This window comes from Myripristis murdjan, chromosome 10 (genome assembly GCF_902150065.1).
Source record: "Myripristis murdjan chromosome 10, fMyrMur1.1, whole genome shotgun sequence".
In the NCBI taxonomy this organism is placed as follows: domain Eukaryota; kingdom Metazoa; phylum Chordata; class Actinopteri; order Holocentriformes; family Holocentridae; genus Myripristis; species Myripristis murdjan.
Window position 1 is genome coordinate 13,901,736 of NC_043989.1, and position 14,197 is coordinate 13,915,932.

Sequence of the window (14,197 nt, forward strand, 5' to 3'; positions counted from 1 at the left end):
GCCTGATGCTTTGCCCATCAAATATGAGTGTTTCCTTTGTGGGGCTAATTATGTCAAGAGTGGTGTGAGCGTGTACGGCTTTCAGCTCCCCTCATTTAGCTGGAACAAGATGTGGAGGCTTGTGCTTTGGCTCAAACATGTTTTATATTTTGGGCAGACAGGACTTGGGTCATTTTTACCATCACCGGGCTCATGGTCAGCCATTAGGGAGAAAATGTAAAAGTAACCTTACGATCGTCTGTCAAGGGTGAGCTCATACAGTCATAGAGAACAGTCCGCGCCGGTGGAGTTATTTCCTGATGTCTGGTGTTCAGCCTTACAAATCCAACAAGAGATACTGATTCATCAGACAGAACGAGCCAGTGAACCCCATAAGCCTGCTCACCAACCTTGACTCTGAAGGCAATTAAAGGCCAATTCTGCTCAAGGCGATTCATGTGTCCACAAACAGGTAGTAGGAAGGACTTATATGTTCAGTATCGCCTCGAGAGAAAACTGCTTATCACAGCATAATGAAGCACAGATGCCCTCCCCTCCGGCCCAAATCAACCAGTAACCCAAGGGTGGAAGTAACTGACATACTGATGTTACTGTAATTGAGTAGCTTTTGTGTACTTGTACTTTTTGAGTATTTTTTTTTTTTTTTTTAAATCAGAAATTTTTACTTATGCGTGTAGCTCACTATTTTTGTACTGAGCTACATTTTAAATCACATCCATTGCAGAATAGATATTTTATAGATTGTCTGTCTATAGGCATCAGAATCTGCCTTCACAATGCTGGTGCAATTTTTTTTTTTTTTTTTTTTTTTTGTAATCTCCAAATTTCCAATTAAAACAACCTACAGTAGTTTGAGCCTTGCACTCTTGGCTTTTAAGGTCATTTGCATCTAAATAAGTGCAAATTAAGGACAAGCAAATTTAATTCTGGGCATATTTTAAATCACCTACTTTTCACCTTTTGCTTTACTAGATACAATGATATTTCTACTTGAAAATACCAGCGAAGTACTTAACAATACATCTGAAAATATCAGCAAAATACTTATCAATATTATTTGAGACGCAATTTTTGCATTAGTCTTTCCACCACTGTACCAACCAATCTGCCATCCAAAATCAAACCTTTATATCAAGACAGCCCCCCTCATCCCATGATATGAGGCTTGACATGAGGCTCAACATGACAAAGAAGAGAGGCTGACACATTTTAAAAGTATATCTTAATATAAACATTTTATTCAGTGCATTTTGTGTATACAACAAATAATAAACAACTGGAAGGTATCAGACAGCCACATAGCCTGTCTGTACATGTTGTTTTATCAGATTTAGCCTGGTAGTTTGGAACACATGATCCAACATGGGTTAATACACATAGCCTACATCATGCAGCTCTAGACCAGAATTCCCTGCTTTCTCCCATGCAACAGATAGGTTCACCTAATAAAAACCACCTCTGGAGGAAACCAAGAAAAGAAAACCTCCCAGAAGCATGTACCAGAAAGAAGTTATGTAGCTGAAGGGAAAGAGTACAAGCCCACAAAAAGGGTCCTTTTTGTACATAATTGTGTTTGTACATGCCCTGTGCAAGAAAGGGAAGATGTTCATTTTTTGTATATATGTTGTTTTTTTTTTCTATTTTTTTTTCCACTTTTACAAATATGACATATCCTATAAAATGTTAAGCCACCTAAAAGTCCACAGTATTCTTTTTTAAATATAGAAAATTGTCACCACAATAAGTTACTCAAACACATAACAAGCATCCTGGGAGGGGGTGGGGTAGGGTGGGGGTCACACCATATTCCTATGGTGAACTGAATCAGTCAATAAAAGCTGACAAAAAAGGGATGGTGGGGGTGGGGGGTGGGGGTGGATCCATGACACAAGCACAGGGGAGGAAACAGACCACGAGGACAGGAGACAGAGACATTGTGACACAGTAGAGACAGAAGGGAATGGGGACACTGAACAGTCGCTTCATACTTCTGTCTTAGAGCGCATCAGCAAAAAGCACTAGAATACAGAGCACGCTGCCAACTCCCATGTGTTTGAAAATCCCTTCCTTCATCCATTGTTTCTCTCTTCCTTAAATATTTTCTTTCTCTCATGAAAAATGTACAATGAAAAAAAAAAAGGTCCAGCTGTGCCTCTATACTGGCTTGGTTTTCAACGGCTTTTAAAGGGACACTCGTTCAGTTCTGTCTTTGGTGTGCTGGAACCCCTTTCAATGGTGAAACAGCAACAACAACACAAATACCGAGGAGGGGCAAAGGAAGAGCACAAGAGGGGGGAAAAAAAAACAAAAATCTGTTAACGAATAAAAAGCTCTCAGCTAATTCATAAAATTAGCAAAAGCAAGGTGCAGCTGTGGCATCTCGGAAAAAAGAAAAACAAAAAACTGCAGGAGCCACGCTGCCCCTCATATTTCAGGTCAGCTGAACATAGGCTTTATTTTCCCATGCTAGAGAGCTCAGTCTGAGCGTGTGCACTAGGACGCAGGAGAGCTACCGTCTGGCTGGCCACAATCCCAGCAGTGCCAGGCTGCGCCGCACCAGGGAGGTTATAGGCTTCATATTCACAGAAGCATGGACGAGACAGAGAACAGGGGTACTCTACTGTACCTCTGCAGCCTTGTCGACCAGCACCATTACTGGCTGCCTACCTGTCTACCTCCCTGTCCCTGTCTGACAGATGCACGAGTGGTTGGTGTCTATATGACCTACGAAAAAAAGTTATTGTCCACAGGAAATAAAGAAAAATAAAACAACTTAAAGATGAGCTAACTGGTACACGGTCATCAACAGAAAAGAGTGACCAAGAAGAAGAAATAAATCGCAAGCCCAAAAGAAAGTCATTTTTCAACATTTTTTTTTTCTATTCCAGAATGGCGCATGTGTCGTTAACTGTCTTGTTACTGATGTTGTGTTGAGAAGGAAACAAAGACTGAACAGGATGGTACCTAATAGATAGTGACTGGTGGTGTGTGGGTGTGTGGTGTGGTTTGTTGTCGTAGCTAGTCCTGAACCGCTGATTGGAGAGAGAAGTCTGTTTGGATTCACGCTCTGCTGGAGGTAAGGTTTCGTGGTTCTGCCCCAGGCCTGGGTTTGGTGGCCGGGCTACGTGGACTCATTCTGGCTCACGGCTTTGCCTCCGTTGAGCACAGCTGAGGCACTCCGGCTCTTGGTGGGTGTGCCGCTGCCGGAGCGGGAGAACTCTGTCAAGTCATGGAGGGACGGCTCTCTGTACATGGCCACTGTAGAAACACAGAAAGAGTACAGATCAGACACTCTCATACCTACAGCAGACCAACAACAGCGAAGAGAGGGACTGTGATTTACGACATAACAGCCCCTTTCACTCATGCAGCCTGTTCTATTAATTTGGTGCCATAGGGATCACGTGCAAATGGCACATGAACTGCTGCAAAATCAGTTCTGCCAATTTTGTGGCTCAAGCAGTACAGTAGTAACATTAGCACTAATTTTCCATAACGACTCACTTCACTGGCTCAAGCACAACGTCAGGACTGTCTGTACAACGCTCTGTTGTTAAACTGAGGGAGCAAATCACAGTTCAACGCCAGCAACGCTTTGCAAAAACACAGATGGACTGATCAGCTTCAGTAAAGACCACACGTGGAAGTGAGAAATAAACCATTTTACTCTGAATCATTGTGACAAAGGATTATCAAATACGTTGAACTGGACAGATGTGGAAACGGGAGCTTCATGGCATCGGGACAGTATTTTTATGGAATTCACGTGTGAAAAAGGCCAATGGGAAGAAACAAAACAAGTGTTTAGCTTGACTCCACTCTATTCTAATGTTTTACACTGGATCCTTTGATGGTGCAGCACTTAAGAATTTACACAGTATCCTACAATCTGCAGAATCAAGAGACCACAGCAGACCAGGTTGGTTCTGAGTGCAGAAAGTGTTCTCATGTCCACAGTATGGCATTATAAATTCAAGAGCTGCAAGTACTTTGGCTTTGCTGTGTATGCAGCAATGGCCCATTCTGCATCGCAGCAGTCACTTTTCAGAAGAAATATCAGTAATCTGAGGTTCACAGTCTTTGGTTTCAGGATGCGGCTAACATCCTTCTGCCGAGAATGCTATTTGATGTCCGCTCCTTTGGGAATGTTAGGCTGAAACAGCAAATCCAGTTCTTCAGACACTTCCCTTAGCTTAGCGTTTTTGGTTACAGCAGCAATCCACAGAGCATCCCCATGTACGCACATCAGTCAATGGCTGACTTCAATGGGAAACTGCTGATGATCAACAGCTGGCTTGTTAGTGAAGGCATCGTGTAATTATAATGGCAGGCGACTGACCTCAGCAGCTCGATGATATCACCGCTGCTATTCAACTTTACAAAACCAGCCACAATAACAATCATCCATCTCCCCATATTTTTTACTATCTCCCTGTCCTTTCAGTGACAGAGACACGCCACCTGACAGACAACACACTCTTGTGTTAAAGGCAGCTGTTTGTGGTAATGCATCACGATTTCTAGGAGGAGTTCTAAGAGGATTTTCCTGTTTGGCTTTGAATGACACAGACAGCACAGTCTCTTCATCCAGAGCAAGACAGAATGAGAGGCTGTGGGCTGAGAGTCGCAGACTGGAACCAGAGGGGGAGTGAGGAGTGGCTGGTGGAGACGCCGTTGCCAGTGCAGAGACAGCTTCTTAATTGGTGCCCTGTAACACCACTGCCTCTGAATCTTTATGAGCTGCTGGAACAAATTCTCCTTTATTCTCCCTCTCTCCCTCTCTCTTTCTATCAGTTTCTCTTTCTTTTTCTTTCACAAAGCTCCCGAGCACTGCTACATCTGGAATTTTGGTTGCATGAAAGATTTTGTAAATATTACGCATTACTGTACAATTAAAAGTTTGTGCAAAACAGCAAAAGCATCGAACATCTTTGGGTATTGAAACAAACTGCCTTATCAAATTTATACTTTCAACTTGCTTTTGGCCTCCATGAAATCTTTATTTGTGCTTTTCATTAAAATACACAAAAGGCAGCTGAAAGCCATGATATCTCTTTGACACATCACTATTTTCATCGAGCATTCATGGATCTTTCTTCTGTGTTTCTCTCTCAGTATAAAGTGAGGCGATCATTCTCTGGCTATTCCTCTCAAGTGTGTTTGAGACCCCCTGGACGGCCTGTTAAATGGAAGTGAAAAGCTATTATAGTGATCTCAGAGGGCAGACATGGATTCTTAATAAGCTGCTGGCTGGAAGGGCTCCATCTACCACGCTAGAAGGGGCGAGAGCGTGCTGGCAGACAGCAGACTTTCACACTAAAATGAGCTATCCGCTATTTGAAACACCTACTCTTACCAAGTGATTGCTGGCATAAAATTTAAACTCACCAGGCATTAAGTGCATTTTTAGCCAGCTAATGAGGAGCCGTGCATACAAAACTCCACTATTTTAGATGATACCATCAGTTTAAAAAATGCCTAATTACACAAAAATATAATATGGTGCATAATACTATGAAGTGAAATCTTTCATGTATCAACACTAAGAAAGATGAATCTTTTATGTCTGTGTGCAGGAACCTTCTTTGTTTTACATACTTTGAAGTGTAAGTCCCTCTGCAATGAAGAATAATGCTGTGGTGTGCATGTTTCCTCTGTATATAGAGTACGTACAACTAATTTTTCCATTTCTCTAAAGAAATGCAGTACCACAAGACGGCATATTACTATACTTTAACTGATATAAAAATAAATACCAAATAGTTTTATTATACTCTCACAAGGTACAGGTAATTGCATATTACCATACAGATCAATGAAATTACTATCAGCTTGAACATATATTAAGTAATTTAGTATATGCCAGCAAACAATGAAACACTTATTACACTGATTATTATGAAATTTTGGCCACATTGCCTTGCCCTAGATAATCCTGCTGTATAATAATGCACTGTATTTAATACTTAATATGAAATGCTTGGGTTCACCACTTTTCTTTTCACTTGTCTCTTTAGGCACTAGTAATTACTTGACAGTCTTATTAGGCACCATGGATATGTTTTGAAAAAAAAAAAAAAAAAAAAAAAAAAAAAAATATATATATATATATATATATATATATATATAAATAAAAAAGCCGAATTTGACAGACAGTGAAACGACTCAAGAATCAAAAACATAAATAAACTGCCCCCCTTTTTTTCCCTTTGCTGGAGGATTTTGTGCAGCAAGCGGTTCCTCCCTTTCTAAGTCAGACAAAATTTCATCTGAGTGCTGTCCTTTCATCCCACTGAAGTGAAAACAGACACACACTCTCGCTCTCTCTTCTCTCTGTTGACAGGTAAATCTGTGTCTTGTTGGAGATGAAAGGACTGTGGCCTTTTCAACAGAGAGAACAGAACTGTTTCTCCCCCTCTCCTCCCCTTCTCCTCCCCTTCTCCTCTTTTCTCCACGCAGTCGTGCTGCACACCGGCACATGGCCTGGATGGGGTGGGGTTCTGCCTGACTTTACTGTAAAATAAAGCCCTGGGTGCCTCTATTCAATGCAATACAACCATATCGTTCCCGCTGCCTCTGGTCACAGACAATGACTCTGCCTCGTTCTACATTCTGCCTGCAGTGGAGTGTGACCAGCTGGAAGGAGCCACTGAATAGTGCCGTCCACACTAGAAAGCTAAATGACAGACAGGCACACAGACAGCAATTCCTTTAGTTTTTAGAGAGAAAAAACCCAAACACGAGGAAACGGGGGACATTTAATCAGAGAAAAGCTAGTGGTCCTCCTGGAAGGTCTTCCATTTCAACAAACAAACCCTCTGCCAAAGCTAGAAAAGTGGCATTGCTGAACAGTCCAGAAACTTCCTCAACAGACAGTGCAGGTACAGGAACTTCACTCTCAAAGAAAACTCTTGAACTGTTCTGAGGGTACAACAGAAGGACATGAGGGAGGTTCTGGGAAGACGGCTCACCTTTCAGAGGTTTGGGGAGGAAGTGGGCTGCTGGCTTGTTCTTCTTGACATGGTTCCCCTTCATGATTTCTCCTTCTTTGTTCAGACCGAGGTACCAGCCCCTGCCCGACTGCTGCTGGCGGTAGATCATGGAGGAGTATGTCACATAATAGTTCTCAAACACTGACTCCTTGAACTTGCACTCCGGCGTAAAGTGTTCCTGGAGAGAAGGGAGAAGCAGATATAGTGTACAGTAGATATTGGACACTAATCAACAAGGTCTCGAGAGTCTTTTACATCCTCTTATGAGCAGAGAGCTACTGAAATGTAATAGTTCATTGCTTAAGAATGCAGGTTAATAATGGTACCGGGGTCTGAATGTACAACACACACTCAAACATGAAAAGAATCAAGGCTCTATTTCAAGCCTCAAACCCGATTTAACATTTCCATCTCTTGAGAGTTTTCTAGATCTATTCATTCCATTTATTGTAGTGAATAATGAAGCACTTAATGGCATAGATAACACTGATATGACAGATACAGAGGTCCATTAATAAATCATACAGGCAAGATGAAGCGCATAGTCTCATTTTGCTCCCACCTCTAAATTATGCATTAGGCAATTCATTATTTCTCAGAGGTTTGTGCCCTGTATTTAAGATTTTGTTGAGCATGATAAGTGATTACTACCATTTGACTTGCCATCATGCTGTTTAAGTGCTGACCTCTTTTTAAAACACAAAGAATATAATTGAAATGTTTTTCACTTGCTGGCTGCTAATAGGTTTAAATGTAACCTGTGTGCCTGTGAATGTGCAAGCGTATTCTGCACTTATTGTTTTATGATATCAAGGCACTCCCAGGTCTCATTCACTAATTAACCGGCTGTTCCACGGAGCATGCCTCCAAAGAGAATTTGGAGATGTCTGTTTTGTTGTTGTTCCTGGCTCCATACTGCGTAATACTTCACTCTCTCTTTTCTCTGCACTGACTCTGTTTGGTTTTATACTCCAGCACCTATATAGTGTTTGGTCATTAATACTACACCGGTGTGGATGATGCTTATTTCCCTCGAGGCAAGATTGTGTGTGTGTGTGTGTGTGTGTGTGTGTGTGTGTGCGTGTGTGTGTGTGTGTGTGTGTTCTGCACCTTAGTTCGTCCAATTTGTGGGGCTGCTTGGGTGGTGAGTGTACCGAACAGAATCTAATCAGTTAGGAGAAAGGAAAGGTCCCCCCCTGAGAGCAGAGAGACAGTGTGTGCATGGGGAGGAGGCATTATTGGAGCAATTGAAGGCAACTGAAGCTGCTCCTGCCATGCTCTCATTTCTTCTAAATGCTGCCCAGTTGATTTCTGATTGGGTTTCTCCCTTAGGAATGGATATAGGCTCTGCCTGTAACTGAAAACATTTGCAAACATTGCACGCACACAACTCTGTGGTTATGTGGAGATCATGGATACGCATTTTTGGAAATAGGCCTGAGAAGACATGTTGCCATTTGTCAGCAATTTGTTTTTGAGACTTTGAGATGATCAAAGCCACAATATTCTATGTGACATGAGATTTCCTAATTCCTTCAAAATATTTTATCACATTTGTATGTTGATTTATATATGAGAAAAGAAACTGAATTTTTTGTAATCTGATAACAATGACTGTCAATTTAAAAAGAAACTGCTTACAGCTAAATGGCCTGCCAGCTGTGATCCCCCGTCTTATTGGCTCAGCAACAAACTATGATGATTATAGTACTAAATTTGTCAGGGAAAGACAGTCACAAAACAGCCAGCTAGATATGTGCACCACAGTGGTAGCTCTTTTTTAGCAAAATAATTGTGACATGCAGAGATGATTATGTGAAGACCTCTCATGGACGACAAACACTATGGCACTAGTCAAGAAGGCACAAAAGCGGTTATACTTCCTGAGTAAACCTGTCACAACAGCTTCTGGTGCCATTCTTCCACTGCCACATTGAGAGTGTCCTCACATACGGCATCCCTGTGAGGTATGGTAGCTGCTCTGCAGCAGATAAAAAGTCTCTGCAGAGGATCATAAAAACTACACACAACATCATACACCAACAGCTACCTGCCCTGGACAACATCTTCACCGTTCCAAGGGCAACCGTTCACCTGTTTGAACAACTGCCCTCCAAAAAACACTACAGATCCATCAAAACACACACCACAAGATTCATAAAAAGTCTCTACCCCGAATTCATGACCATACTGAACTCTGAACTGAAGCGAACCACATTACATTAAAACATATTAAACATATTAAAACACATTACAGTTCTTTTGTGTGTATGCTTGTACAATGGCAATGCAGAAATCTGTAAATCTGTAAAACAAGAAAGAGAAAATATCTTTGAATTCCATGTTTGGGCAAAAGTTTGTGCTCAGTATCACATCAAATTTCTGAGGCATATGCCAAGGGGCTAAAACCATGATGGTGCACTGCAAGAGAGAAGGATGAGTGCCTCTTTCAGACTGAAGCAGGTTGGGCCAGAATAAATTCTTCTTTGGCTTAGAGAAGTTCACCTGGGTGGCTGTCAGTTGCAAGACAGATGATGGACCCCTGGGGCCAAAGACCAGCTGTGAGGTCATGATAAACAACATGTCACTATCAGATAAGCAGTCATCAATAACAGCCTCTTCGCTTTTAATAAACATTCAACAGTGTCAGACCGACACCACAAGACTGAATGAGGTTTGCATCTGGTGAAATACTACAAGGACTGACCCTTACTTTTGAGCTTGTTAGAAGAGCAAGCTAGTATGCAATCCTACCAAACTGTAACATGCCTTCTCTCGTACTCCTGAATTTACTGCCACAGTGAACTCACCCTAGACGCAGAGTCTCAGCTCTACTTACATTAATTCACAAACACACTCATCATGGACTCAGCTGTGTCCTCATCCTTCAAACACATGCCTTATGTTGCACAGACAATGCAAGACACAATAATAATAATAATAATAATAATAAACTAAAGCTTGTGGACATGTCACCACTATGGAGACACATCCTGTTGGCTCAGCTCTGGATTTCAGCTAAGCTGCAAGCTCACAGGAGGAGGGGGACGAGACAGGATGGGACATTCCATTTGTCTAAATGCTATGCTCACAAGGAGGGCAGGAGCCCCAGCTGGAGGCATATGGTGCTGCTGCTCAGTAAAAACCGAGGGCTCCAACATGGTACTTATTGTGGAAGAGCACACAGAAGATCTTGACTGACAGTCTTGATCCCAAAGAAACAAATCACCAAAAGCCCTCGTGAGTGAATTTCCCCTTTTAAAAGCTGTGATTTTATAAATGATTTAAGAAAGCCCACCTTTTAAAATAATGTAATGTTAGATATGGTACCCCTCCAAGCATATGCAAGTCGGTGATGTTTCCATGGCAACCATACATTCAACCATACATACATTTTTACCTCATAAGACTTGTACTTTAAAATGTTTTGAGAACTGTTTTCCAAATCCATTTAATGTGGTAAGACTGCAACAACATTTAACTTTGAAACACCTGATTTTGTAAATGGCTACAAAAATCCCAAAGTTTTTTCACACATTAGTCTCTCTATCACATCATATAAGTTCACACACGGTATGATAATAATTCCAAACTTTTCTCTAAATAATTCTGCTTTTAAGTGTTTTATCACAACTCTGTCACATTTCAGAAAATGTGTTCAGTTTTCAACACAGAAAGTGAGGTACGCAGAGGCGAGATTAATATTGAGAGCAACTGTCGGTTTATGCCTGGCTCACAGACAATATTGCTCTCGCTGCATCATCAACATTGAGCACGCTGACTGTTCTTTGGTTTTCACACCTTGTGAGTGTGTGGTTGCAAAACTAAGTTGTCTAAAACATTTCCAAAAGAAAACAAACAGTTTAATAATTTTATACAAAACCTCTGAAACTGCTTCCTACGACAAATCAGAAAGTTCTACTCGCAAAGGTTTCGGCTACTTTAGAGCGCAATGATCTCTAAGCCTAAGGCCTGATAGCAACGTCTAGTGAAGTGGATAGAAATGAGGAAATGGGAGCACATATCACAACATGAGATCTACCAGTAGTCTAGTCTCATTTATTCTGTAAAAGCACAAACCTCTCTCCTGTACCTCGAGATCAGGGGTATTCAATTAAAACTTCAGGCAGTTCAGTTACTCAAAGTTCCTCCCCATCATAGGTCCAAGCCATTATGTGTATAGGTGTGTGTATATAACTAAAAATGGGATTCAAAATTCAAATTCAATTCAAAAGTACATTGGACACATTGTAAAAGTCTGCTTACAAATAAAAATATCAAAAGGAGTTTCCTGTAAAAATAGAAAATAAAATAAAATACTGTTCACTTCAGTCCTAATCTGAACAAGAGTGCCATTTTTTTTCCCCAACATTTGCTTCTTTCCCCAAACACAAGCGCTTCCTGATGTACAATCGCTTTCATTGGCCGAGGTGGTTGAGTTATTTAAATAACGTGCAGGACTGGATGAGACACGAACCACAACATTGTAAAAAGTTTGTGAACTGTGGTGTGGTCCAGGTGGAACCATCACTGGGTCCAGACCTGGAGTCTGCCAGGTAGTGACACATTAGGCAACATGAGTATTTTCTTCCAAAAGAATATCTTCTGTGGTACTATGGCTTTTACATACCAGTTATCAACTCATGTATTCACTGTGTCGACAAGAAAATGAGAAAGACTGCAGACATCCCCCTACACATCTTGCGCAGCAACCAAAAAAGCCCAACAAGCCATGCTTTATGGGAATTAAATCGTTGGAAAGCATCTTCAACCAGTGCATGCATGGTTAAATATGTCATATTTATCTAGCATGTGAAGGAGTGATGCAGAATGATTTGTGTCTAATTAGAGTTTTCATGCAAATACAAAAGACGGCTCTATCTGAAAACAAATGCAACACATTTTTGCGTAAGATGAGATCCTAATGAGATCCTATGAGGCTGCTGTAATGCAACTGAGATTATTTTCAGTCAGCTCTGTTAGGTTTGATTCAGCAGTGTTGAAGTACCTATCTATAGTCACTAATAGTTTACTGGGTTCTCAATAGTCAGCTCTGAGCTGACGCCATGGAAATCAATGTCTATCAGAAGCCATGTCTGCACTTGGCAGTGTCTTTGATCTCAGCCTAAGCCCTTGACAAGCCAAGGAACACCTAGACTCTCTGTGTGAGTGCCTGTGTGCGTGCAAGCATTCTCTCATTTCTTTTCATTCATCTGCCATGTGCCTCAACATCCTATCCCCATCTCTCGTCGCTGGATATGTCTTTCGGTCTGTACTGTATTATACCTATAATGTGTTTTGTACTCTGTGTCAAGGTCTTAGGCACGCAAGGGAGCTTAAATCATATCAGCATACCGCATCACATAGCCTTGCAATGGATTGATGACTAATGAAAGGGTCAGCGAAGGCAGTGATCAGACGTGTGCACGTACGTGTAAAATGTATGCTTTAGTTCATATGTCTTGTCATGCTCTGGATATACCTTCTGCCTACACTTTTGTTTTGTCATTCTAATCCATCTATATCTCTGCTGTTTGTTCTGTTTGACTATTTTTGATGTGTGTTTCTCCCTCTCTCTGTAAAGAATTTAACATAAAATAAAAAGGTATTTTTAATGTTTTAACTGCTTCAAATCTAGTGTGGAACTGAAACTGAAACAATATTTGGTTGTTTGCAATATTATTACCAATATTGTCATTATTATTATTATTATTACCATCTGATATACAGGGCATAATACACTACTCACAAAAAGTTAGGGATATTCGGCTTTCGGGTGAAATTTCAGGATGAACCTAAAATGCATTATGACCTTTACAGGTGAACTTAATGTGACCTTCTGTAAACTTTTGAATGCACATGTCCAACTGTTCAATGTTTCAGTACTTTTTGCACAAGTTGCTGTTCTCTAACAAGGAGTTTAACGGCAAAATTCACATCAGGTGTTTGATGCTCCAGCTCATCGAGGTCGTATCATTAGGGAATGGCTGCTGGAGACTGGGGTACCTCAAATGGAGTGGCCTGCACTTTCTCAGACCTGAATCCCATAGAAAACCTATGGGATCAGCTGAGTCGCCGTGTAGAGGCTTGGAGCTCTGTACCCCAGAACCTCAATGTCCTGAGGGCCGCCCTTCAAGAAGAGTGGGATGCCATGCCTCAGCAGACAATAAGTCGACTTGTGAACAGCATGAGACGTCATTGTCAAGCTGTACTTGATGCTCAAGGGCACATGACAAGTTATTGACACTGACATTTTTTGTTGTGGTATATCCACCACTGTTGTTGGCTTTTGTTTCAAGAAATTGTTTGAGATGAGGAAATCACCAGTGTATGCTTCTACTTAAATGCCCTACTTTCATGATATAATATCACTGTAGCGTGAACTTTTTACATTTTCCATAAATTTCACCCGAAAGCCAAATATCCCTAACTTTTTGTGAGTAGCGTATATATATACTGTCCATAAAGTCTCTATACAATTTAACAATTTATTACAAAAGCAAATGAATAGACAAATCTGTGGAAATTATTACAAAATGAGGAGTAGATATTGAAGTTTTTTGCCTCATTTAATACACCTCTATATGGGCACCATTAGTTGCATGAAGCACATCAAGACTGTACTCGATTTGATGGCACTCAATGGTGGCAATGGCATCAGTGATCTTTTGCTTCAGTTCGTTGGTCTTCTGTAATAGATTTTTTAAATTATAAAGAGACTTTGTGGACACCCTGTAGTTTTACACTGTGCATATCAACATATCTGTGGGTATACGAGGGTGCTCCAAGTGGCTGGCCTTCGGTGCCATCCTGTCCATATAGTCTCTCCCAGACAAATGGAGCCTCTTCAGTTTAAAAAGATTAGCAGGAGACTTGCTGCTGCTTACATAACTGGTTTGCCGGCAGTGAATAGCTAATACAGAGAGTTTGGAGGCCAGTTAAATTAGGATCAGTTGAGCCCAATTCAAATCTGCTCTCTGCATTTAATGAGGCATTGAAATAAAGGTGTAATTTCACTGAATGAGAGGTAATGAACCACAGTTATAATGACAACGTTACTGAAAAATAAGGCTGGGTGATATCACTGAAATCAATATCATAATGATCGTAAGTACATTTTTTTTATCAGTATATTTAGCTTATGATTGCAAAACTGCATGTTAAGCAAACTTATATTGATGATATTAAACCGCATGAGGATTTTA

At 40.9% G+C, this 14,197-nt stretch overlaps 1 protein-coding gene across 3 annotated transcripts in view; it reads right to left on the reverse strand.

Moving 5' to 3' along the window:
- Positions 1 to 1,218: 1,218 nt before the first annotated feature.
- Positions 1,219 to 14,197, reverse strand: part of fgf13a (fibroblast growth factor 13a) — a 123,399-nt gene continuing 110,420 nt past the window's right edge. For all 3 annotated transcript variants that reach the window (XM_030062504.1, XM_030062503.1, XM_030062505.1), the window contains 2 exons: positions 6,972 to 7,170; positions 1,219 to 3,258 (listed from right to left, as the gene is read on the reverse strand). In XM_030062504.1, the coding sequence (XP_029918364.1) occupies positions 3,122 to 3,258; positions 6,972 to 7,170 (336 nt within the window). In that variant the 3' untranslated portion in view covers positions 1,219 to 3,121. The remainder of the gene's footprint in view (positions 3,259 to 6,971; positions 7,171 to 14,197) is intronic.